General features: G+C 40.3%; 1 protein-coding gene across 4 annotated transcripts in view; it reads right to left on the bottom strand.

The window, feature by feature from the left end:
- Positions 1–25,683, bottom strand: part of KIAA1549 (KIAA1549 ortholog) — a 145,221-nt gene extending 119,538 nt beyond the window's left edge. For 3 of the 4 annotated variants that reach the window (XM_074366951.1, XM_074366952.1, XM_074366955.1), the window contains exons 1-4: positions 24,591–25,165; positions 23,538–23,673; positions 18,704–18,962; positions 17,402–17,524 (exon numbers count right to left, since the gene is read on the bottom strand). In XM_074366951.1, coding sequence (XP_074223052.1) covers positions 17,402–17,524; positions 18,704–18,962; positions 23,538–23,673; positions 24,591–24,967 — 895 coding nt within the window. In that variant the 5' untranslated portion in view covers positions 24,968–25,165. The other variant, XM_074366953.1, reaches the window with a different exon arrangement.
- Between the last annotated feature and the right edge of the window lie 1,848 nt (positions 25,684–27,531).

The raw sequence follows: 27,531 nt of genomic DNA, 5'->3' as shown, positions 1-27,531 counted from the left end.
ACCACATCAAGATGTGAAACATTTCTATTGTCCAAAAAATTTCCCTTGTGACAGCCAGCAGTCTATCCCCGGCCCCCACCCCAATCCCTGGCTACCACCAATTTGATTTCTGTTTCTGTAGCTTTGCCTTTCCCAAAATTTCATATAAATGGAATAATACCATATGTAGACTTTTGTATCTGGTTTCTTTTATTTAGTATAACATCTTTGAGATTCTTCTAAGTTGTTATATATATCACTAATTTATCCCCTTCTAACTAGTATTCCACTGAATGGCTATACCACAATTTGTTTATCCATTCACCAACTGATGGACATTTCAATTATTGCAATTTTGTTTTGTTTTGGCTATTAGGAATATAGCTGCTATAAACATTTGCTTCCAAATCTTTGTGTGAACAGATGTTTTCAGTTCTCTTAGGTACAAAGATAAAAACCTAGGATTCAAACTGCTAAGTCATGTGGCAAATGTATATTTACATTACACAAAACTGTCAAACTGTCTTCCAAAGTGGATATAATATTTTGCATCCTCACCAGCAACGTATGAGAGTTCCAGCTGTTCCACATCCTTGTCAGCACTTGGTTTTATCAGTCACTTTAATTTGAACCATTCTAGTAGGTATGTAGTGATACCTTGCTGTGGTCTTTAATTTGCAATTTTCTAATGACTGTTGATGTTGAGCACCTTTTCATTAATATTTCTTTTTTAATGAAGTGTCTGTTTGAATCTTTTACTAATTTTATAATTGTATTGTTTGTTTTCTTATTATCAAGTTGTAAGTATCTTTATATATCCTGAATACAAATTCTTTTTCTGGTATTTTTGCAAATCTTTTCTCCTGGTCCATGGCTCGTCTTTTTATTCTCTTAACAGCATCTTGTGAAAAGAAGAAGTTTTTAACTTTGGTGAAGTCCAATTTGTAATTTTTTTTTTTTTTGGCTTATGCTTTTGTGTCCTATCTGAGAAATTTTTGTCTAACCCAAAGCCACAAATATTTTCTCCTATGTTTCCTTTTAGAAATGTAATGTTTTAACTCTTATGTTTAGCTCGATGGTTCAACTGAGTCAACTTTTATGTATTTTGCTAGAGAAAGGTTGAAGTTAATTTTTTGCATATGATGTTCAGTTGTTATAGCACCATTTGTTGAAAAGACTATCCTTTCTCCACTGAAATGACTCTATACTTCTTCAAAATTAATTGCAATATATGTGTGGGTCTATTTTGGACTTTCTATTCTGTTCCATGGAAGATTTATGTATCACATGAGGGAGAAAAGCAGGGTGCTGTCTAGTATAATCCCATTAGTGGAAAAAAAGAGTTGATTGTAAATCCACTTTCCCACTAGGAAAAGAAGCAGAATTTGGAGAGGACTTGAGGAGTACATATTTGAAGATGAATGTTCACTTTTGTGGAGAGGAACATTCATTTGTTACTCTATACGTTAATACATCTGATTATAATAATATTACATCATTTGAACTTTTTAACACAAGCATGTACTACTTTTGTATTTAAACTTTTCTTAACTAAAAACTGTGGGTTTGAATGGAAATTAGAAAATGGATGAGACACATTCTGGATGTTAAACCAGCTGATGAAATATGAGGAGAAAAAAAGAATAAAAGATGATGATTCAGAAGTTTTGAGGCCATATGTGCAAGGAGAGATCAAAGGAAGTCAGTGGAGAGGCTGGAGGAGGGGAAAGAAGGTTGGGTGCTGAATGCACTGGTGGGGAGAAGCTGGCCCAGCACCCAGGGGGCTATGTTAACACAATCAGTGGGTGGTAAAGGAGAGCTGAGGCTTGAGGGGTGAGGCAGGTAGGGCTAAAAGCACAGATCTGGACATCATTTGCACAGAATTATTAGCTAAAGATGTGAGAGTAAATGACTGTGCATGGGACAAGGGCTGAAGACAGGCCCTTGAGAAAGACCTCCGTTTTGGACAAGCTGAAGAGGAGTTGATGAAAAAGGCAGAGAAAGACCCTGAGAGAAAGCTGAGAACAACGGAAATGTGATGTCGCCAAGGAGCTGGGGAGCCGTTTCACAAGGGCATGGTCAGTGTCAGGGGCAATAGGACTAGGAAGGTGAAGGTCTCTTTGGACTTGATGACATGGTCATTAAAAAGAGACTTTCAGGGGAGGGTATAGCTCAGTGGTAGAGTGCGTGCCTAGCATGCACGAAGTCCTGGGTTCAATCCCCAGTACCTTCATTTAAAAAAGCTAAATGAATAAATAAACCTAATTACCCCCCCCAAAAAAAAAGACAACATGTATGGCTGGAAAGGAATTGTGTAATACTTAAAATTGCTGTATTCAGATGATGGGATTGTGAACATCGTGTCTTTTGATGTTGTTGTTATATTTGTCTTTTCAATAAAAAAGAAGGCGGCAATGCCTTCCTCCAAGAGAAGAAAGGACAGATAATGATGGGTCAAGATGAAGGGCTTAGGTAATCTCTAAAGTGATTTCTCCCTCTTCAGCACCCTAACTCTCAGTGTTAGGTGGCAGGATTTGGACGATAAATTTTAGATTTGGGGGGCAATCCAAAAAAGGAAAAGATCAGCGAGAGCTACAGTAGGTAGGGTTTCATAGACTGTGTGGGGCTTAAGCTGGGTCTTGAACAATGGGAGCAATGGTAATATTTGTGAAAGGAAGGAAAAGAGAAAGAGAGAGGGTATTGCAGAGAAAAGAAAGGTGGAAAGACAAGGCAAAGAAAGGCAAGGTAGACACTGCAAAGGCAAGTGGACAGAAATGAACAGAATGTGGGCACAGGATAGGGCCACTCGCCCAACTGAAGGACAAGGTATTTAGAGGAACTTAGGAGAAGAGCAAACAGGTGGGATGCGGTCAGGTTATAGCAAGCCAAGAGTTTAGACCTACCATGATTTAAACAAAATAATTACCTCAATTTACCTCCATCCATAGGGAAAATTTCCTGCTTACCAATAAGGAAGCCAGTGGAAAAAGAGAGATCCTCAAAGTGCCTGTGATTGAAGGTACAAGGTTTAAAACCAGGACCTTTGTCTTGGGGAGATTTGGCTGGAGACCTCTGTCCCTCTTGCACAGTTTGGTAGCCATTATGGCAAGTGAGAATGTTTGTTTTTTGGTCTTTTTTTAAAATATTTTTTTGGGTTGGGGGGAGTCATTAGGTCTATATATTTATTTATAATTAGTTTGTTTTGTTTTAATGGAGGTACTGGGGATTGAATCCAGGACCCTGTGCATGCTGAGCATGCACTCTACCATTTAAGCTATCCCCTCCCCTCCAAGAAAGTTCTTGAAGCAGGTTTCCAGGCTTTGCCTCTCTGCCTGCTGCAGTTTTCCTGACCTCCTTCCTTCAGGTTGCCTCCCCCCAATACACAAACTGCCATAGATCAACCGGTTCAATCCTCTGCCCACACTCTCCACAGTCATTTCCCACTCTAGCCCCAAACCCACAGGCAGCTTTCCTGAGACACGCCGAAAATCCACATGAGGACCGTTGCAGCAATTGGCAAAAGCTGTTTTTAGAACCACCCTCCTTCTCTGGCTTCCTACTAACTCCAACTCACATATGACTGTGTTCTAAAACTCATCCAGTCTGGCTCGCATTCAGAATGAGAATGAGGATGATAGCCTAGCTTGGTTCCTCGCTCTTCCATCTTGTCACAAGTGTGGATCAATTACATGAATAAATAAAGCCAAACCCATGCCTGAATTTCCCTGCTTCTCTAGTAAACTCTCTCCTCACTCCACTCCCTGGATGGATACTCTTCCTGGGAGAGATCTCTGCTCCTGAGCCTCCTGTGGTTGTGTTCATCACTTCACTAATCCTTCCCAGATCTCCCCCGAGCTGGGTCGGTTGCCCTTCCTTTGTGCGCCCACAGCCCCTGTGGTTCCTTGGCCACTGCACTGACCACGTGGAATGAATCTTCACGTGTCCGTAAGTTCTTCAAGGCCAGAGCCCTTCTCGCCTTCACCTCTTTATTTCCAGGTGCCTCGTGCAGTGCTTGGCAAGTTGTAGGGCTCAGTTAATACTTGTTGAATGAATAATTTGAGGTTCAAGACCTAAGCTCCAAGCCCGTCTCTTCCCTCACCTCAACCCTCCCCGCTCACCAATTAACAATTAACTTGATTAATTACTTAAGAGAGCATGAGTTTGTCCATAGTCCTTTGGTACCAGGGCCAGAGGGATGTACCATGGCATCTTCTTATCCATCCTTATACTGACAGAGTGACTTCTCAGACTTCAAAGCATATCAAGGAATGCTGGATTCCTCTGCTATACACGATGATCCACCACCCAGAGATTGCTTAAAAAAACATAAAAGGTGACTTCAGACATGACATTAGCTCAGTCTTGTACAGGGTTTGGTAAGCTATAGTAATTGGCACCAGAACATGTTTATTAAATTTAGTGAATAACCTTAAAGGCACTTCACAGAAAAAGGAAGAATACAATCTCTGCCCTTTAGGAAATGACAACCTCCAGACAACATGCTAGCAAAATTTGGATTTTATGAGCTCTGGATGAAAAATGTGAGAAGCTGGATGATAAGAGCTCTGTGTGGAATTCATCCACCATTTAAAAAAGCAAATTAAGAAGCTTCTAGATCAGCACTGTCCAGAACTCTATGCAATGATGGAGCTGTTCTATAAAATCTGTCCTGTCCAAGGAAGTAGTAGCCAGTAGCCACAGATGGTCATGAGCACTTTAAGTGTGGCTAGTGTGACTGAGGAGCTGAATCTTTAACGTTACTTAAGTTTAATTAACTTAAAGTTGAATATGCACACATGGCTAGTGGCCACCATATTGGACAGCACAGTTCTAGACCATGAAAAAAGGAGTACAATGACTGTCGTGTGGCAAACTAAACATAGAGCCTGCCAATTTCTAACTCACTATGTAGACTCAATGGTAAATCCTGGACTTGGTCTATGACAGGCTCTTGATTTCTATGGCAAACACCAGTTTCTGTACCTGAGTTTCCTCACCTGCAAAATGGGAACAACTTCCTCATCCACCCTCAGCACTGTGTCCCTCTAACCTTCTGAGAATCAACTTGAAATTCCAGGTTTGGGTGTGAGGGACTGTCTGCCCGAGACTCAGGCCAGAATGGAACTCAGCCACCATCATCCCTGACCACAGAAGATGTTGGAGTGAGTCCCATGTAAAGGAGAGACCAGCCATCAGTTGAATTAAAAATAAAAGATATCTGCAGATGAAACATCTCTAGTGAAAACAAACACTTCATAAATATAAAAACAAAACTTTGAGAGCTCCTCATCACTCTTCAAATACAACCAGTTGCTCAGCATGCCCTGCGAATGTTGGCAGATTCCTGCAGGGAGGCCCAGCCTCCGGGACCATCCTTCCGGCACCGCCTCCTCACAGGCTCTCCCTCTGGCCCTCCCTTGTCCTTCACCCGCCCTTCATCTGCTGGGCTTCTTTCTCCTCACCCCAGCCTTCCCTGACTGCCCTGCTCCATCTAAGCACGCCGTTCCTGTTAGCCTCTTCTTTAGCACTGACTACTTAAAACTGTGTATTTAATTTTGTGTTTGGTTTCATGCCTATGTTTGCCATTAAGTCCAAATCTCCACGAGGACAGAGACCAACACTCCCTGTTTAGAGAGGGATATTTACACGATGGTTAATTGCTCGGACTCTTGAGCCAAGACTATATTTGTGTCACAGCTTCGCTACCCATTAGGTATGACACATTAGCCTGTCTGGGCTTCAGTGTCCTCATCTATAAAATGGAACCACAATAATAGTAACTACCTCTGGGGTCATATGAAGATCAAATGATGATTAAAAGTATGTAAAGCACTTAGAAAAGAACCTAGCACATAGCAAGCTCTACGTGTTAGCTGTTGCTCTCCTGTGCTATACTATTCGGTCAGTGCCTGCTACAGCGCCTGGCACATAGCGTGTTCTCAGGAAATACTTACTGAATGCATGATTAGGTCTCCATCAGTCTACTATACTGATGTTCCAGTCTTTTTTTTTTTCCCTAACCATTTTTGCCATCTTAAAGCAGTGACAATAGTCTCTAAAAGTATTCTAAAAAATTATGACAGTGGCCAGTAAATTTATAGTTAATGTGATATTGACTTGTTTTTAAAGATACAGATGCCAAATTAATGTAGTATCCATTTGCGTCTAGCTTCTGGGAGTCTGCTAAGCATTACACAACGCCTCTGCAGTGTCTGTGCTCTTGCTGGTGTTCACTATTCCTTCTGTTGACATGAAGTCATATATTCAGAGTTTTCTTTGTGATCTGCTACTCTTGTATTTGGAGATAAGTTCTACTTAGTCATGCTGTGGTTGAGAACACAGGGTTTAGGTGAAGCCAGACCTGACTTTGAATACTATTTTACCACTTAAAAAGCATGTAACTTTGGGCATGGTTTTTCTGAGTCTTGGTTTCCTCACCTGAAAATGGAAATGTTAATACCTACTTCATAGAATTATACAAAAATAAGTTAGACAAATCAGTGAAGTCACTCAGTATTGCAAATGGTGTCTCATTATATATAATAATAATCATTGCTCAATTCTTTGCTGGAATTTCACTTGAGAATTTTGTAACTATGTTCAAAAATGAAATTCGCTTCTAATAGAATTTTTAAGGAATTTTCCTTGTCAGTGTTAAGAATAGCACCTATTTAACTCACAGAATTAATTTGGGATTATGCCATATTTCTCATTTTTCTAAAGAGAACTTTAATTTTTTATTACACATTGTAGAAAAAGCAGAATATACTGAGAAACAAAGTTATGAATATTAAAATTATCTGTAATTTCACCACCCCAAAAGAAGCACTGTTAACATTAGGTCATATGTTCTTTCAGACACTACAAATGCATAAATGTGCGCATGCGTGCACACACACGCGCACACACACACACACACCCCACTGATACCAGATACGAATCTATCCTTTACATTACAAATTCTGTAATGTTGGATACTTTGGTGGTTTCCGATTTTTCACCACTATCAGCAGTGCTGCATCACACGTGTGTAGGTATTTTTATCAGTCCATGTCCATCCTCTTCCTCTTCCCACCAAGCTGTTTGCTTCTGGAAGCTGAACTTCCCAAGAATGCCTCACTGGCTTTCCTCCCTCTCTGGCCTCCTGCAGCTTTGGTCAATGGGAGGCATCAGCAAGAAATCAGATAATAGAAAAAAGGGGAGACAAGGGTATATATTTCCCCAGCTCCCTCCCTGAAGGGCTACTAGCTGGTGGTGTCCATGAACATAAGGACTTGAGTTCAACTGGTGGGAGGTTCTGTTCTATAGCTGCTCTCCCTGGGTTCCTGTAATGGTCCCTCACCTTGCACCTTCATGCTTAGGGTAGTATGGTGTCCCCATCACCACTAGCCCAGGTACTCCACCAGCCTTCGATGGTTTCCCTTACCCCATTCATTTCTCTGTATATAGTCCCTTCCACTTATCCGGTTTAATTGTGCCATCTATTTCTTGCCAGGACCCTAATAAATATAAACAACTTTGTAAGTGAATCCTTCTACACATCTTTTATTATTATCACAGGCTACATTTCTGAGACTGGAATTATTTGATCAAAGAGACGTGTATTTTTAAGACCTTTTATGATATTGCCAACTTGTCTTCCAATATACACTCCTTCCAGCAGTGCATGAGCGTGCCAGCCGCCTTCAGGCCCCTTGCCCAACTGGGTATTATAATTTCTTTTCATCTTTTGCTGTGTTCATAAACATTTCCATAATACAGCAGTCATCTCATCTTTGAAAGTGTGTGTCCAGAGGCAGGGGGAGATTACCTATTAATCACTGCAGTCTATTTGTTTTGGTTGTTCTTGCATAACCTTCTCAGTGTTTTCCTCTGCTCTACCTATTATAAATTGACATGCTATTCCACACTTGGCCATTAAAAATTCATTAAAATTTACCTGACTTCTGCAGCCACTATGGAAAATAGTATGGAGGTTCCATAAAAAACTAAAAATAGAGTTACCATACAATCCAGCAATCCCACTCCTGGGCATATATCTGGAGAAAACTCTAATTCAAAAAAATACATGCATACCAATGTTCATAGCAGCACTATTTACAATAGCCAACACATAGAAGCAACCTAAATGTCCACTGACAGATGAATGGATAAAGAAGATGTGGTATGTATATATATATATATATATATATATATATACACACACACACACACAATGGAATATTACTCAGCTGTTGAAAAAAACAATGAAATAATGCCGTTTGCAGCAACGTGGATGGACCTGGAGATTATCATACTAAGTGAAGTAAGTCAGACAAATTCAAATACCATATGCTATCACTTATATATGGAATCTAAAAATGATACAAATAAGCTTATTTACATAACAGAAAGAAACTCACAGACATAGAAAACAAACTTATGGTTATCCAAGAGGAAAGGGACAGGGGTTAAATTAGGAGTTTGGGATTAGCAGATATAAACTTATATATATAAAACAGATAAACGACAAGGACTTACTGTACAGCACAGGCAACTACATTCAATACCTTGTAATAAACTGTAACGGAAAGGAATCTGAAAAAGAATATAGATACATATATGTATAACTGAATTACTTTGGTGTACACCAGAAACTAACACAACATTGTAAATTAACTATACTTCAGTATAATTAATTAATTAATTAATTAATTAATTAAAAATTTACCTGATTCCATCTTACTCATTCGTATGTGGGCCATCTCTTCCCTCATGCTCTGTCAAAGGTGAAATTGTCTTTGGGTCACATCCCTCTTTGCAGAACCTTGTCACTCATTGGATTTCAGTTAACTTGGTTGACTTGTGACCACAGTTCTCTTATGGGCTCAAGAAAAGTTATGATTTTTGTAGGTTATCTGGCTTTTTCTTGTGACTTTCTACATCATGAGGTGAAGTGCAACTCCACATTTACTGTTTTGAAAATTTGGTTAAATCTTAAGGATCTTTTTATAAAAACAAAACATGAAAATTTTCAACACCCACATTCAATGTAAATGTAATTGGCAATGGAAGGAATTGACATGCTGTCTCTCACATTATGTGGAAAACTACTTACATAAATGTTGAAGTGCAGTATGAATTGCTTAATAATGCACAATGTTCCCCAGCTGCCGTGTGCACTTGCAGCAAATGCTATGTAATTTGTGAGTATCTCCAGAACTACTGATTAGAAAGCAGAGGAGGGAAAACGGACACTGGAAACTACTGGGGAAAGCTATTTTGTTTTCTCAGATTCTACTGCATCCCTACTATCTGAAAGGCAGGACTTGACAAGTTAGCTTTTGCTTACCTACGCATTTCCATCAGTGAAATCCCCTGCAAAGTCTAAAGCCATATTTGTTTTCAATGTTGGCAGTGGTACAACCCACCGACCTGCATGGCGTTCAGAAGCAATCACCTTTTGTGCTGGGAACATAGTATAAGAGATGTGGAGAAACATTTCCCTGGGGTCTAAATGGTATAAATCAGCAGCAGAGAGAAGCTTCTAAGGCAGAGGCACAGGGCAGAGGACCTCTTGCCCAGATCTAAGGGCGATACTAACCTAACTCATCTCTGTTTTGATAATTAAATGAGGTAGCATATCTAAAGGACTTGGCAGTGTACTTGTCACACAGGAAAGATACAATAAATGGAAGCTGTAATAATTATCATGATATCTCATCACTGATGAGACATAATAGCTATACATATCTTAAAGATTTTGATTTCAGTCCCGTGGCCTTTTATTTGGATTCCAAGTTCCAAAATAATTCTATTTAGTATTTCTTTAAATGTCATCTACCCTTTCTTAGTTGCCTAAAGCATTCTTTATTATTAAAGCTCAACAATTTAAAATATTTATTCAGGTTCCTTGTGTTAAATGAGAACACTTGACCAGACCCTGCGAATACTTTTGAACTTAAGGCTTGGCTTATTCTTTGTTTCCAGTTCTAGGAAATGCTTCTCTGTTACAACCCTGATAAAGCTGCTAGTCCAGTACTTCCTCAGAAATTCTTTTTAATCTACAGTTGTATTTCTGTGTTCTGTTGCCTAGGTCAATAATTTTGCTGGTAATATTCTAGCTCTCTTACTCAATCCTTCTGTCTTAAATTTGATTTTTCAATTCATCTTCAGCATTGCTGATTGGATATACTGTAGGTTTAATTATATAGTTATACACTCTTGCTAAGCATGAAAGAATTAAGTATTACCTTAATTTTTATAGCACTTACAAACGCATTAAAATAGTTTTCATCCTAATCTGTTTTTCCTCTAGTATTTTCATGAGATCCCAAGTAGATCTAACATTCTGCTTGGAATTTGAATTTCTACAGTTGCTTTTGGTTTTGCTCTTTTTGTACTTTTTTTTTTTTTTTGGTTGCAGGCTATTTTCTCCCTTTTTCTCCCTTGAGTGTTTTTCTACTGATTTTGGATGTTGAAGTTCAGTTTTTGTTTCAGATGCTTTCTTTGGTATTTTAGAGGATTTTGTCAGGTCCAGTAGATGCTATAAAAATGTGTGATTACATTTTATAGGTCATCCATTATACCTTAGAGACAAGCTCAAAAACTGTCAATGTGTATTTAGGGCCTCAATCATGTTAGAAGTCTTCAATTCACATGAATAACCTTTGAGATTAAAAAAATAACAAATGTAGGATCATTAATGTATTGTTCTTCTTAATAACATAATAATTATATCTGTATCCCTATCTATAAAATATTTTTAATTAAATGAAATATGAACCAAGAAGCAAAGTTGAGCAGTTAGCTTCATTTTAATGAGGCAAATTCTAAGGAAAATATTTTCAGTTCTTTTCTTCTTAAGAACAATCTTAGTTTCTTCAATACAGTAGCAAATGAGACTGGCTCCCTGTGCCACCTACATGTACAGAGCTCTTTCCTTACTGAGAACATCAACCAGTAATTGGTCAAATATCAGATTGATCTTGTGGAAGGGAAATCATTGGGATCTACCTCTGAGTTCTGTTTGTGAACCTCTCAAACAGATATTAGCTCAGCAGACAGTAATTGCCAGCACTGCTAGAACTTTGTTAGTTTTTTTCCAATTTCATGTCATTCAAAAAATTTTATTGTGCTTCTTAAAGTAATACTTGTCATTAATTTTAAAAAATCATACAGCTAATAAAGAAACCAAAGAAATTAAATCAATAATTAAAAACCTTCCAAAACAGAAAGCAACAGGCTCGCATGGGTTCATGGGTGAGTCCTACCAAACACTTAGGAAAGAAATTATACCAATTCCCTACAATCTGTTTCAGAGAATAGAAGAGGGAATAACTCCTAAATCACTCTATGAGGTCAGCATTACCTTAACACCAAAACCAGACAAAGACATTATAAGAAAAGAAAACTACAGAGAAACATTTCTCATGAACATAGATGCAAACATATCCTTGACAAAATATTAACAAATTGAATCCAAAAAAGTCTAAAAAGAATCATACACCATGATCAAAGGGAATTTCTTATGGATATGCAAGGCTGGATCAACATCTGAAAATTAATTAGTGTAATCCATCACATTAACAGACTAAAAAAGAAAAATCACATGATCTTATCAATAGATGCAGAAGCGTCTGACAAAATCCAACACCGATTAGTGATAGAAGTCCTCAATAAACTAGAACTAGGAAGGAACTTTCTCAACTAGCTACAAAAAGCCTACAGCTAACATCACACTTAATGGTGAGACACTCAAAGCTTTAAGACAAGAATGTCCCCTCTCAGCACTTCTTTTCAACATTCAGCTGAAGTCGTTGCTAAGACAAGAAAAGGGTGGTACAGCCACTTTGGAAGACACTTTGGTGGTTTCTTACAAAACTAAACATTCTCTTACCATGTGATCCAGCAATCATACTCTTCAGTATTTACCTAAAGAACCTGAAAATTTAGGTCCACACAAAAACCTTTGCATGGAAGTGACCAAGATGTCCTTGAGTAGGTGAATGGATAAACTGTGGTTCCTCCAGACAATGAAATATTAGTCAGCACTAAAAAGAAATGAGCCCCCAAAAGACATGGAGAAACCTAAATGCATATCACTAAGTGAAAGAAGCCAATCTAAAAAGACTACATACTGTATAAAAAAAAAAATTCCAACTATATGACATCCTGGAAAAGGCAAAACTATGGAGATAATAAGATCCGTGTTTGCCAGGTGGGAGGGGGAGACAGCCAGAGCACAGGGAGTTTTTAAGGTAGTAAAAATACTCTGCATGATACTATAGTGATGGAAATACGTCATTATGCTTTTATCTAATCCTACAGAACACACAACACAAGGAGTGAACCCAGAGGTAAACTATGAACTTTGGGTACTAATACTGCGTCAAAGCAGGTTCATCCTTGGTAAAAAAATATACCATTTTTGTGAGTGACGTTGCTAATGGGAGAGGCTATGCATGTGTAGGGGCGGAGGGTATGTGAGAAATCTCTGACTTTCCTCTCAATTTTGTTATAAACCTAAAAATACTCTTAAAAAATCAAGCATACTAAAATGTAGCAAATAATAAACAACCAATAATAGGACTATGATTACATAAATGATACATAAAAAATATAATGCAACTATCAACTATAATTGTGAATGCTTTCAATTATGTACAAAAATGCATACAAAATAAAGTCAGTCCAGAAGAGCATAATGGGAAACTACATTTATAGTATACTCTCAATATTTAAGAATATGTGCATGAAAGAAGAATGAAAAATATCCTAAATTATTAACAGTGATTGTCTCTACACAGCAATATTGCGGGTGATTATGATTTCCTTCTTAATACTTAACTCCTGTATTCTTCAAAATTTCCACAATGATATATTATTACATTTCCCCCACCCCCCAAAAAAAATGTTGGGAAAATATTCCTAAATGATAATAGAGTAATTCAAGGACACAATAATATATTTTAAAATTAATAATGAAAGTGAGGTGATAGATGTGCCAACTAACCTTAATGTGTTAAACACTTTGCAATATATACCTGTATACAGATGTATCAAATCAGTACCTTGCACACCTTAACCATACACAATGTTACATGTTAGTTACATCTCAAGCTGGAAAAAAATTTTAATAAAAATTATAATGATATTATAAATCAATTTACAAAAATTCAAGACACTACTTCAAATAAAATTTATATTTTGAGACTATAGCAATGAAAAGGAAATTACTATGTATACACATAATATGGGAGTGAATTTTATTTATGGATGTTTAGATGGATACATTTAAAAGTTACCAAATAGGGAAAAAATACAATAAAAGAATATAATGCAATATATGCCATTATCAAGTGGAACTTAATCAAGAATTAAAGGATGTTTTAATATAATGAAAACCATAAATATAATCATATTAGGTGATTTAAATGATTGAAATTATGTGACTATATCAAAAAGATACCAATTCCTATTAAAAGCTTCCAACAAACAAGAATAGAAGATATTATTCCCCAATTATAATAGAGAATATTTGTTTAAAACCAACAATTAACTTCATCTTTAATGAAGAAATATCCAAAAATACCTTTTTATCAGAATTTTATTTAACACAGAGACAAGATAGAAATATGTAAGAAAAGACAAGTATTTTTGCTATGATTTTATATTAAAAAAAAAACCAGGCCATCTAATACTGTCAGAACAAAGGCAATTCGCCTAAAGACAAACATTTTGAAAATTAGTAGCATTCTGACGGATATACGCATAGTGAGTAGCAATACATATATATTTAGCCAAGAAAGAATTCATGTAATAAGGGATATTTAAGACCTAGACCAAAGCATGAACAAATTATAGTGAAGGAAGTCAAGAAACACATCAGTAATGAAGAGACTTAATTCCTTGATGGAAAGAATTAGCATCATGAACGTAAGCCTTAAAGAGCTCATTTTAGCCCTAGACAGTTCAAACCAAGGCACCAAAAGGATATTTACCTTATATAACACATTCCTTAGGGGAAAAAAAGAGTTTTTAAATATTAAAAATATATTTGTGGGGAGAAAAACAAACAATGAAGCACAACATGATTCAAAATTCATGATTTAAAAGCAGAGTTTAATTCATTGTATGGCAAAAAGTATTTAACTACCAGGGGTTATAATTACCAAGAAAAATTATGTTTTCGCTCAAAGCAGGGTAATCAAAACACAAAGCATCGCAATGCAATGTAGTAAGTGCCAGAGTTTTGAGAACGCTAGGAGAACCGTCTCTCTTGGGGTCAGGAAAGGCTACCCTGGCATTTTAAAGTATCTAATTTTGCCAGTTTTTGAGGCCGGAGGAGGGAAGGTGGGGCACTACGGGGAGCGTTACTTACAAACAATCACAAGATAAAATGGGACATTCCAAAAACTGCAAGTAGGTCATTACAGACAATATTGGTCTGCATTTTCAAAACTCAGTTAAAAGTCAATATTTAAAAATCAGAAAATTTCTCATAAAAATTTGGATTTCGGGCTTCTTTTGACAAATTGGATGATGTGTTAAATCGGGCCCCACGTTCCCACATAGAAACAAGAGGCAGTTTGCCCCTTTTAGATGGGACAATTTTTCTTTTCGGGGAGGAATTAGGTCTATTTATTGTTATTTTAATGGAGGTACTTGGGGATTGAACCCAGGACCCCCTGAATGCTAAGCAGGTACTCTAACCACTGAGCTACTCCCTCCCCCTAGATGGGACCCTTTGCCACAGCACTTCTTTCCCGTATTCCTCTGACATCCAGCTCACTTTAACCATTTATCTCAACTTTCTGGTCTCTATAGGGATTTGAGTTCAGGACTCCCACCTGACAAGATGGAGACGAGGACGAATGAAGATTATGGCAGAAAAAAGCAGTAAGATTGGGTCTGCATTTCAAAAGGTCAACCAACCAGGTAGCATGGGGCGAATCAGGGGGAGAGAAAGGAGATAAAGAGATTATTGACATCCACAAAAGCCTACTGTATTAAAAATTACACTGCGGCTGAGATAGTTGAAGTGGAGCAGGGGCCACCTCACACCTCCTGCAAAAAACTCGCAAGACCTGACTTGAAAACCACTGCGAGATGCATCTGTGAAATAAACACAAGAGGTGATGAGGGTTTGGGGAAAAGGCAGTGTGTAGGGGCTGGAAAGAAAGGGGCAAAGAAAGAGAAACATTTGAGAGATTTTTGAGGGGAAAAAAATCTCTAACACGGAGTAACCAATCTGACCCAGGGAACACAGAGAAAAGAAAAGAGGATGACCTGCAAGGTTTTGGCTTAAGTCATTAGGTGGTGACACTTCAAAATAAAGAACAAAAGGGAGAACAAGCCTAATTTAGGGGACTGGGCATTTGTCCAGGATGCACAGCTTCCCCTCATCAGCCCTGACGGACCGCCAAAGAAAACCCTAACCTGATTAACTCTCTAGTTAGTAGCTGAATCATCAGATTAAAATAAGAGAAAGATGTGATTACTTTTACAGGATGAGTACCAACAGAACTAAGATTAAAATGGAATACTACAGAATTGAATAAAATATTGCAACAAAGATTACAAAGGGTTAATAACTTCATATATATATATATATATATATATATATATATATATATATATATATATAAAAGCATAATGATAAGACATGTAAAAAGAACACAATAATGTAAAAGTCTACCAAGTCTTTTAGTGGAAAGAATATGCTTTTACACACTACACTGTTTCCATTAAGGATTTAACATGGCTTATAAAAGAAATATAATAGTAAAAGAGTATAATGTAAATAATAATAATAATAAAATGTGAAAATATTTTTAAAAAAATTAGCACCAGGAGAAATCATAACCAGGAAAAAAGAAACAAGACTTGCAGAACATAAGAGCTTTCAGAAATACTGTTGGTGACGATCAAAATGAAGAGATGACCATAATTTGCATGACTCTTAGTCCATTAGGAGAGAATACAGTTTCTCACTCCTAAAGGACATTTTTGCAACACCTCCAATAGAAAAGAAAGTTTTTCACAATCAAAAATTTTCTAAATAAATAAATTTAGCTTGATGGAAAGCTCACTACTTTGGCCCCACTTCTCAAATGCTATGTCATTGCCCGTTAAATTAAAACAAAACAAAACACGTTACACACCAACATTTGGGGCTATTACTACAGCAAACGCAGGAAAGAATTTCACAAACCTGCTTCTCTGTGGTACCTCTTGATGGAAAACAAAGAACTAAACATCAGATTCAACTGGATAGAGACTGCCACGTGGACAGGGGCAGAGAGGAAGGAGGGAGAAGTCACAACGAAATGGGTGAGGTATATACGTTTCTGATGGTCCATCCTGATCACAGAAAGAATGGATCCAACTTAGCACAATGGATGAACTACCATCATTCAAACTACAGAATTTGAGCTTTGGTAAAAGTTTAGTAAGAAATGGAAAGTAGACAGAGTGAGGTAGAAATCTCTGGTGAGCACCCAAAAGTTACATACTCTGTGGTGTTGGTTAAGGATGGATCCACAAGAGTTGGATATGATGTCATATACAGCCTTCTATGAAAATTAAGGAGCCTAATTAACGGCCAGATCACATTAGCACAGAGGAGGGCCCCAGCAATTTAAGGGCATGGACAAACCGCACAAAATAAAGACACGCAGAAAGCAGACAGAGAGAAATATCAACTTGCATGCATTCTTAAAGAAATGAAAACCAAAAGACAGTATCATTCAGCAACTATAAACAAAGTCAAAGTCAAGAATAACTTAAAAATTCAATATTGTGTGGATTTTAAGAAAAGAGGTATATTTGAAGTTTGTTAGAAAGAATCAGAATATCCCAGAATAAGGGAACCAGTTAAGTAAACTATGATAAATTAGTGTATCTGTGCATAAAAATGATTATGCATGATAAATGTGAACAAATATGGAGAGATGCTTATGGAAAATTAAGCAAAAAGAAAGAGCATAAAATGTACATATACCATAGTCTACAAATGCCACAATATAAACTGTGTACATGGGCATATGGAAAAAAACACTTGGCTGGATCCCAGAACTAGTCAGCAGGAACCTGTCTCTTTAAGAGCCCCAGCCAGCCAGCCTGGGGAAAGCCCTCCACGACTGCAGGGTTTGCCCAGGTCTGAGCCCACCTACACTCAGGTGTTACCATCTCTTTGCCTGCTCAAGGTCCAACCTCATCCCCAACCACCCATCCCCAGTTTTATCCTCCTAGTCTGGCATTTTCTCCTTTTTCATCCTCCTTAACTCTCACAACCACCTGTGAGGTAGGTATTATTATGCCTACTATTAATAAATGATTAAATGAATGGTTACAAATTAAAGCTCAACAGAAGCTTTGTGTTCAGACCTTCCAATTGGACAAGCGTCTTCTTATCTTACTGATGTCCTTTAAGGTTTACCTGCACATGGCTTCTTGGCCGACCCCGCAGGGACAGAGACCAGAGGACTGGCTTCTGCAGCCCCAGCTCCGTGTACTCCTTGTTTCTCAGGGCCCTGGGAATGCTCAGCAGAAGCTGAATTATCTAAAAAGCAGAAAGAGATGAGGTTTCCTAAGACACCCCTTATATCACTCTAAATTTCATTTTATGTTGGGAGCATCACCCCAGCTCATCAGATCTCAGATAAAACTCCAAATACACTGGATTTGGAGAGTTCATGTCTTCTGGATTAAAACACACACGTGCACACACACACACACATGTGTATATATTTACATATCTCAACAGGAAGCAGAAAGTCACATTTCAGAGTTAGGAGAGACCCACTAAACAAGACCAGGTGAAGAGAATGACAGGCCCTCCCCACAGTATAGAGTGGAAGATCCCTGCCACCATCAGGGACACAGCGACACAGCCTCTGACACTGGTACATGCAGAGCCCTCCCTACCTTCAAACCACCACTACCGTCCCAGCAGAAGAAAATTCCCTATCAATGCTTAGAGACTAATGTTGATGATTTGGTTTTTCCATCAGCAATTCTCCGAAGCCCACCACCCACTGAAACTGATTTTCAGATACAAGCAAATCTAAGTACTCTGAATGCATTATAATTAAAAGAAGACCAAGCCACACTTTATAGACCTTAATAAAGGACAGTTTGTGCAGCAATATGGGAAAATACTTCTGATGTTGTAGAACGTGTAAATGAAAGATACTAAACTAAAGCAGACTTTTACCTCAATTGGACACGTACTTTATAGTAACAGGACTAAGGGGGCTGTAATTAAATAGTAACAATTATTGTGAATTAATTAAGTGAGTGGAGTCATATGTGATTTTTATTTCTACTCTCTATTTTCCAAATTCTTCTGTAATGTGGTTAAAATTCCCTAAAAATTAAGTAAGAAAAAACTTTAATTCAGTTTAATAAAGGAAAGCCATCCCTACATTATCCTTACCTTTCTATTCACTAGCCCACCTCCTCTTCTTTTCTGAGCAAAGCTGTCAGACTGTTCTTCCTACTTCCTGACCCCCAGCTTCCCGAGGAGCTACACAGTTCAAATGTTTATGCACTGAAAATAAACTCCATCCCTTCCCTCCTCTGGCTAGAATCACAGTTCGGTATCACAGAATGTTGACAGATTAAGCTTCCCCAAGGACAGAGCAGCAGTTAACCTACGAAGTGCTTCCTCCCCAGGGTCACTTTCAGGTCAGAATTACATTGCTGGTAGCGTTTTCTCTGCCTCCGAGAGTCATCTCACCTTTATTTTCAAGCATCTTGTGCAGCTTCATGTGCTTGTAGGTGGAGATGATCTGAAAATTAACGACACTTGGAATATTCAGTCCTTGGTCCTGCAGCAGCTTCAGGGCTGTCGCGTGAATGAGCTGATGGGACCGCTTGCATTTCTGTAGCCTGCACTCCCCCCTGACAAAGGACTTGCACACGTGAAACTTGCTGCATTTATCCTTGAGGTTGCAGTAACCATACAGGGCTTCACCTTTGTTGTAGAGCAAACAGACCTGGGACAGAAATGAGGCAACACTTACAACATTCATTTTCATTGTATCTCTTAAGCCAATAAAGGACAGCTTCTCTAAATGGCATCTTCTGATCATTGATGGCTGTTAAAATCCTTGAGGGAAAGGCAGACAGGTATGAAATAGTTCCTCCAGCCACATCTTCCCCAGCAGCTACTAATGCTCAGCTGCCCCTTGCTGACCTTGACCCTCAGCTGGCCCACCCTCCTCTCCCAAAGCCTGTAGCCAATGAGTGACTTCAATGCAGGTACAAAAGGCTGGCCCCTCTGCCTCAAAACTGGTACCTCTCTTCCAGGTAATTTTTGCTCCAGAGCCCCAGTATGATCAGGTCAAGGCCAGATCTCACCCTGCTTGCAGCTCTTTCTTCCCTGTATCCTGCTTCTTTTTCACCTTTACAGACTTTTCCAAGGATCCCTCCTCCAATATATGACATGTACCTAAATCCCAATGTCAGGCTCTGCTTCCAAGGAAACCAATCTAGACAGGCATCCTGAACAGGTAATTTATTATCCACTATTACTATTTGCATTGGGACAGCTAATGTAAACCGGGTCTGTCCCAGGCAAACCAAGACCCTCCTGATGGGGAACTTCATAATGATGGATCAGGCTGTCCATCCTGAAGGCACTAATCAATCTTAACCTCACACACAAAAAAAGATAACTAGACATTGTGTACCTCCTGATGTGATGCAACAGGAAATACAACTTTCCAGGTTTTAGCATGAAAGTCTGACATGGCTGGAAACCCCTCCGTCCCAGGCAGGTAGGGACCATTAGCCACCCTAACAATATACCGCATACACAAAAAATTCTTCCTACAAAAATCAAGCCTAAATCTGGTGGGGGATGGGTAAAATAGGTGAAGGGAATTAAGAGGTACAAGCTGCCAGTTATAAGTCATGGGGATGCAATATACAGCATAAAGAATACGGTCAATAATACTGAAATAACTTTGTATGGAGACCGATGGTTATTACACTTACCATGGGGATCATTTCATAATGTCTTTAAGCATTGTCATGTGAAACTAACATAGCACTGCGCATCAATTACATTTCAATCAATAAGTTGAAAACAATGGTATTTTACCTATAATTGTGATGCCAATTTTCCAAAATGAACTCATAATTTCAGTTCAATTCTTACCTCCCCCAAAGAATTCCTATAAAATAGTTCTAGGACTTTAAATGATTCTAAACCCTATCTGAAAAAAGGAAACAAGTGAGAATAGATTAAAGAAAAAAATGTGAAAAAGCATAATGGCCATAGAGACTCATACCATCTTATCTTAAAATATAAACTATTTTCATTAAGCAGTATGATATTGATTCCAGAATGTACAGGAGATCAAAGAAAGTAGATTCTAGACACAGGCCCCAAATCAGAATAATCTGTTCTTCAAGATTTGTTAGAGCTGAGCAGTAAGATCATTGGGCTTAATATTACTTTGTAGAAGACTTAACTAATACCCTGGTTTTGTGTGTTTTTATTTTTATTTTACATTTTTGAATTTTTATTTTAATGCTTTTATTTTTCAAAAAGCTACTCTGGCTTCCTATTTCTTCTTGAATCAATTTTGAGGAGCTAACTTTTTCTAGAAATTTGTCCATTTCATGTAAGTTTTCAAACATATCAGCATCACTAATTTTCATATATCTAATGTGTGTGTTATCCAGCACCACCAAGCGATTCTCCCATTCTCAGCGGACATTGACCAGGTGTCCTTCAGATTTAATTCAGTTCTGACATTATCTCCAGGAGATAGACTTGGAGATAATGTCAGATCCTACAGGTTATGGGCTCAGACCCACAAGCCTGCCCTCACTTTGATATAAATCACAAGTCCAGGCTGTCTGTCACCAGCTATAGATCAGAAGTTCCCACAACCCCTTCTGTGGGTTCAATTAATTTGCTAGAAAGGTTCCCAGAACTCAGAGAAATATTTTACTTGCTAGATTACCAGTTTATTACCAAAGGATGTAACTCAGGAATAGCCAAATGGAAGAAATGCATAGGGAAGGTAAGTGGGAAAGGGTGTAGAGCTTCCACGCTCTCTCTGGGCGTGGCTCTCCCAGCACCCCAACGTGGTCACCAACCTGGAAGCTCTCTGAAGCCCACCCTTTTGGGTTTCTATGGAGGTTTCATTATATGGGCACAATTGATTAAATCACTGGCTACTGGTGACTGAACTCAATCTCTAGTCCCTCTCCCCTCCCAGGAGGTGAGGGTGGGACTGAAAGTTCCAACCCTCTAATCACATGACTGGTTCTTCTGGAAACCAGCTCCCATCCCTAGGTTACCTAGGGGCTTTCCAAAGTCACCTTGTGAACATAACAAAAGTCACTTTTTATTGGCTCTCAACATTTAAGAAATTCCAAGGGTTTTAGGAGCTCTGTGTCAGGGAGAGAGACAAAGACCAAATGTATATTTCTTATTATACATCACAATACCACAGTATTTGTCCCTTATTGATTATTTACTGTGTGCTGTGACTATATTATGCTCGGTATCTTTAGGAGAGTGGTAAAAGGGGACCATCAGGCATTTTCACACAAGAGATGTAGATATCATTCACATCTCATCCACTGTGCTTGGCCATGGTCCCCGCTGTCTAAGTGGCCACGTTTTGGGCCACATGACAAAGACCTCCAGTCCCAGATGATTAGACCAAAGGTGGGCTAGTGTCATGAGTGCAGCCAACCCGTCAGCTGCTCATGTTACGGAAACGACAGGCCAGTCAAGAAACAAGCACCACTCGGAGGGTTGGAGTACTCAGATGTATTATGCCAGCGGGCTCAGAGGGGCTTCTGCTCCAAAGCTCTGAGCACCTTCAAGATGTGCACATGAGGTTTTACAGGGTAAAGTACAAGCTTGGGGTATTCGGCCAATAGGCATGGAACAGCTTTAGCAGCATTATCATCACAAAGGTGGAGGCGGGGAGGCAGCAAACCAACATTCCAAAGCCAGATATGTATCTTTGAAAATCCAGCTGGCTAGCAAGAACACATAAACAGCAAACCAACACTAATTAACCTAGATTTACAAGTTAGTCTAGCAGAACTCAGATCAGTATTCCAATACTTAGATTTGTGAGTTATCTTGTTAGACCAGCCCAGCTTTTCCTTCACACTCACAGAACACGGAAGTTGTCTAATACGACACGGTGAGGCTGGACCCAGGATACCTGGGTAGAAGCCATAAAGGAAAAGATTCAATAAGTTTAACAACATAAACACTGTAAGTCAAAAACTTTCATAAACACTAAAGGTAAACAGAAGTTGTGCTGCTCCTTCTCGCGGAGACAGGAAGCACTGGACCCTGCCTCATAGCTGCCGCATCCCCCTCCCTTCTTGCCAAGAACCTGCCCCAGCAGCTGCTGGGGTTACATCTGGCAACGTGGCTGATTATGTATCTGGCTCCTGGCAAACCGAACCTGGCTTCAAAATTGAAATTACAAAGGAGAGGGGCACCAAGAAGCTTGTTGGCCCCTAAGGCTAACTCCAGAGCTTATTTTGGGGTACAGACTCTGCTGCCTTGAGGGCAGCCTCTGCTATCTGAGCCAAAGGCTTCAACTCATCCCTCCCACTTCGTGACTTTCTTCCCTTCTAGACCCTTAAATACCTTAGAGTTACAATGAGACCACAAGCACGAGCTACCCTCTATTTTCCCACCATCCTCCCTTCTTCCCACCCCTCTTCTGGCAACCTAAAAGACTGTCTACGATAGATTCCTTGTGCTAGGTTAGAAAACTCTACTTGTCCTTGGAGACCTCTCATAATATTTTCTTTGGGGATTCCAACTAGTTTGTTTAAGAAAAACTCTTTGTGTATAGCTAAATAGATACAAACGTGCTAATGTTGCCAGTATAGCACTTATAATGGGTACTTTTTAAGCATTTGGAAATACATTATGTTGTTTCAAAGCAATTAAAATTAATATCTAAATACACAACATTGTAAACTGACTATACTCTGATACTAAATAAATAAAGTTGGGAAGTAATAAAAAAAAAAATATATAAAGCCCCGAAAAAGTAAATGGGGGGGGGGTTACTAGTAACAAATGTGACCAAAAAGTGATTTATGTCATTAAAGTTATCTTATTAATTAACTGGAAAAGGCAAATGCCTTTATAGAAAAATCAGCAAAACTACAAGCAGGCAATTCACAAAACACAGGCTTCATAATCAGACAAATCTAAATTCAAATCTGCCATTTACTATGACCTTGGGCAAGTTATGTCACCTACCCGAGTCTCAGTTGCCTCACCTGTAAAATGGGAACAGGAATGCCTCACTCACAGGTTATTAATGAGCTAAGGTATATGAATTGCTTAGCATTCAAAAAACCAATAGCCATTATTATTATTTCTACATCACACAGGTCCATCACTCCTTGTGTATCAAAGCCCAGTAAAATCAGAGACTCCAGAAAGGTCAGCATTGTACCATAACCACCCACCTCCCCTCAGGCTGTCCTCTGTGAGCAGATTTCTGAGGTTCTCCCTTGACTTTGTCACCATGCAGACAATATGAGGGTGACTCCCTGTGACTCACCTCTGGTAAAAGGCAGGGGTCATTCTGTAAAAGCAGGATCCGAAGCTGGGCCTCGTTGAGGCCAAACAGTCCATGGTTTTTCAGGACTTGGATGTTGACAGGTGTGTGGATATCATGGGAAAGGGTACAGGTAGACCTAGAACACAAAGGTCTGGATCAGAGGCCCAGATGAAGAACCGGCCAGTCTGTCTAGGGCTGCTTTCAACTTGCAGGTGAAGTTAAATAATTTTCCATGAACGCATAGATACCACAGCCTAATAAGCTCTGATAATAAGAAAACTGGGTTGCATCAACTCCCCTCCCAGAGTTATTTTCATTCAAAATGAAGCTTCTTGAAGGCCAAGGGTACCCCCTCCCCCAGTCCCCTGCCTTGAAAGAGGGTGCCCGCCAATTCTGCACTGGCCTTCTCCACCCCAAACGGCTGCCTACCCGCCCCGCCATCCACCGACCTTAAAAAGAATGCATGCCCCCTCCCCCACCCCCACTTTGGGGAGCTAGAGTAAACCAGGGAAGACCAGTCAGGAGGCAGCCTCAAACGGCCTCTCCCAAGTCATCCAGCTCTCCGTTTCCTGTGGGGGTCGGACTAGATCGCGCTTTCTAAACCTGGAGAGCACAGGCTCGCTTCTGTAAAACTTTCTGCTTATGTGGGAAGGGCCGATCTTTGAATAAAGATTCCATGAATCTCGTGGGATCCGAAAATGGTCCCAAAAGAACCACTGGAGTAAATGAAATCAAAAGTCCCAATCCTGATTTATCCTGGCCTTGCTGTAGAGGATCCCGGGAGGCAGAAGCTGCAATTGGGAGCGGGGAAAGCGCTGGTTAAAAAATCCAAACTTTAACGATCTTCGGCCTCACTCTGCAGCGAAGCCGGGACGCGGGGAAGTCCTCCCCGGAGGCCCCTTCCCGAGGCTTCCCTTCCGCCCTTCCGGAGGGGGTGGTCCGGCCTGGACGAACGACCCCCTTTCTCCTTTCTTCTGGGTCCCGCTTCCTGCTGGGCGCGTCCGGCCCGCGGCCCCGGCCCGCCCGCAGCCCCGGTCCGGCCCGCAGCCTCACCAGCAGTCGCGGTTCGGGCACTTGCCCAGCATGTGGCGGCGGCAGAGGTGCAGCTGGTCGCAGGCCTGGCACTCGCCGCGCTGGTAGCGGGCGCAGAGGCGCGCGGAGGACACGGCCACCACCCTCCAGGCCGCGGGGCCGCCGCCGCCGCCGCCGGCGCCAACCGCGCCCGCCGCCGCCTCGGCCTCGGCGTCCCACGGGCCCTCCCGCACCTCCACCTCCTGCAGCAGGAAGCGGTCGGGCCCGGCCTGGCGCAGCACCTGCCCGAGCCGGGCCTCCGAGAGCTCCACGTGGCCGCGCAGGTCCTGCAGAAACATGCGGCCGCCGTGGGCGCACAGCACCTTGGTGAGGAAGGAGCACACCGTGGGCTCCGCCATGGTCGCGGCCCGGCCTGTGCGGCCGAGACGGAAATCCGAGGCGGGCAGACTCCTCCCAGTCACGTCCACGATTTCAACCCCCGATCCCGGGACGGGCCTGGGGAAGGGCGGGCGAGGGGCGGCCGCCGTGGGCCGCGGCGCTGAGAGGAGGGCCCTGGGCCCGGGGTCCGCCCTAGACGCAGACCCGGCCGGGACAGTACTTACTGAGCGCCTGTACTATGCCAGACTCCCTTCAAGGTTAAGTCCTTGCCTTGAGGGACTTGCATAGTGGGGGAGAATTGGAGATGCTGGTAAGGGCTGCAAAGATGAAACAGGTAATGCGGTGGAAGATGCACCGCTGGGCGGACTTAGGTAGTGGGGAGGGGAAGATCTGGGGAGGTAGCCACTCGCCACTCGCTGTTGAGCACCTACCTGAGATATGACCAGTCGGAATTGGGATGTGCAGTAGACGTGCAATACACATACTGGATGTGGAAGCTTTAGAATGTGGAGAATGTAAACTACCTCATTAATAACTTTCTTTATTAACCATGTTTATGTTCAATTGATAATTTAAATAAAATGTTGTCATAACTTCATGTTTCGTTTACTTCTGATGTAGCTATGAGAAAATGTTGAATTACATACATCGCTCACTTTCTACTGCTGTTGAACAGTAGGTGTTTAGACCTGTACGTTTATTAAGGAGCTATCCTTTTTGCCCAACACCATGCTGATTAAATGAACTTTTTTTTTTTTTTCTGAGCCGATTGTTAAAGCAGTACTAGAGTACAAAGATGAATAAAACGTAGTTGAACTCAGTAGCTGAGTTGCTATCTTACAGGGTGGTTAAGATTAAATGAGTCAATGTCCTGTAAAGAAGCAAAAGAGAAAGGCAGCAAAGACTTTGGGAAGCCACTGAAAAAATTTCAGCTGGGGAGTGATGTGGCCCTTCTGCCTACAGAATGCTCCCCACCACCTCCAAGTAGATGTCTCCTTTTGTCATTCAACTCTGAGCTTTTTTTCCCCTTTTTGGGGGGGGGAGTGGATGGTAATTAGATTTTTGTTTATTTATTTAAATACAGGTACTGGGGATTGAACCCAGAACCTCGTGCATGCTAAGCATGGCATTCTACCACTAAGCTGTACCTTCTCCCCCAACTCCAGGCTTAAATGTCTTCTCTTCAGCAAGACCTATCCTAACTGCCCAATCTAAAGTAGTTCTCCAGGTTCTGCATGGAACTTGTCACTCATGGTTTTCTTGTTTATTTATGTATTTGTAGAATTCAAGCATGTGAAAGCAGGAATCTTGTATGTCTTGTCCCTTGCCAGATCCCCAACACTTAAAAACAGTGCCTGGCTATATTGTAGGATGGGTGTTTTGTTTTATTTTTTTCAAAAAACATTTGATAGTATAAAATTTTTCAAACAAAAAATTAGAAGATAGTGAAATAAGCATCCATATATATCTACTTCCTCGAGTTATAAAATCTTAACCCTTGTCCTGTTTTATTTGCCTAATTGCTTTGGCTGAGAATTTATAAAATTACAGGTTCAGTTTCAATCCTAAGTACTTCTGTACACATGACTTAAAAATAAGTAATTTTCCTACACAACCCCAACATTTCTATAACTAATGAAAGTAACTGTAATTTTCCTTAACCTCTTTAATGTAGGATTGGTGTTTTGGAAAGATCCCTGACAGTAGTAAGAATGGATTTCTAGAGGAGCAAGACAGGGTAAAGAATAAGAGAAGAGAAACAGGATTTGAGAGACTATAATCTCAATTTTTCTTTTAATGGAGATACTGGGGATTGAGGTACCAGGACCTCCTGCATGCTAAACACAAGCTCCACCACTGAGCAATTACTTTCTACCCTCCAATATCTTAGTTTTTATTATGTTGAGTTTGCAGTGGACAATCCACGGTAAGGTGCTCAGTAGGCGGTTGTATATACAAGTAAAGAGCTTAAGATGGAGGGGAATATCAACTTGAGTGACATCAAAGTATTAGGTTGTTTAACCTGAGAGAGTTGATAAGATCCTTTAGTAAAAATGAAGAGTGTGCAAAGCAGAGGTGGGAGGACAGAACCTGTAGCAACATGAAACATTTCTGGAAAACGGAGAGCCTGCTATGACAAAGCAAATGAACACACAGAACAAACAACTAACTGGAAAAACTCAAACATCTGCTCCTGCTCGGTTTGATGGCCTATTTGTGTATTTGAATGTGGAGGCTGTGACAGCAAAAGGTTGGCTATACCTTGTTTTATTTACATTGAGGTCCAAATCAAATGGCAACTTTACCTTCACTTTAAACACATCTATGCTGCCATTTGGAGATTTTCTCTCTTCATCCAGAGCTTTGTGAATAAAGGACGAGTGGGGAAGGACTTTTGAAGGAGTGACTGATAGGACCATTCTGCTGATAGTCATTTACATTTTTAACTTCTGTGCCTCAGCCTGGCCCTGTTCCCATCCCTAAGGTGTGTTAGCAGCTTCCAGCGTCTCCCTCTCTCAGCCCCAGGAAAAAGATGTGCCAACCAACTGCGGGTTTCTCCCTCGCCACCACCCAGCCTTTCCCT

The sequence above is a fragment of the Camelus bactrianus genome, chromosome 7 (assembly GCF_048773025.1).
Source record: "Camelus bactrianus isolate YW-2024 breed Bactrian camel chromosome 7, ASM4877302v1, whole genome shotgun sequence".
In the NCBI taxonomy this organism is placed as follows: domain Eukaryota; kingdom Metazoa; phylum Chordata; class Mammalia; order Artiodactyla; family Camelidae; genus Camelus; species Camelus bactrianus.
This window is presented reverse-complemented; position numbering and strand designations above follow the sequence as displayed.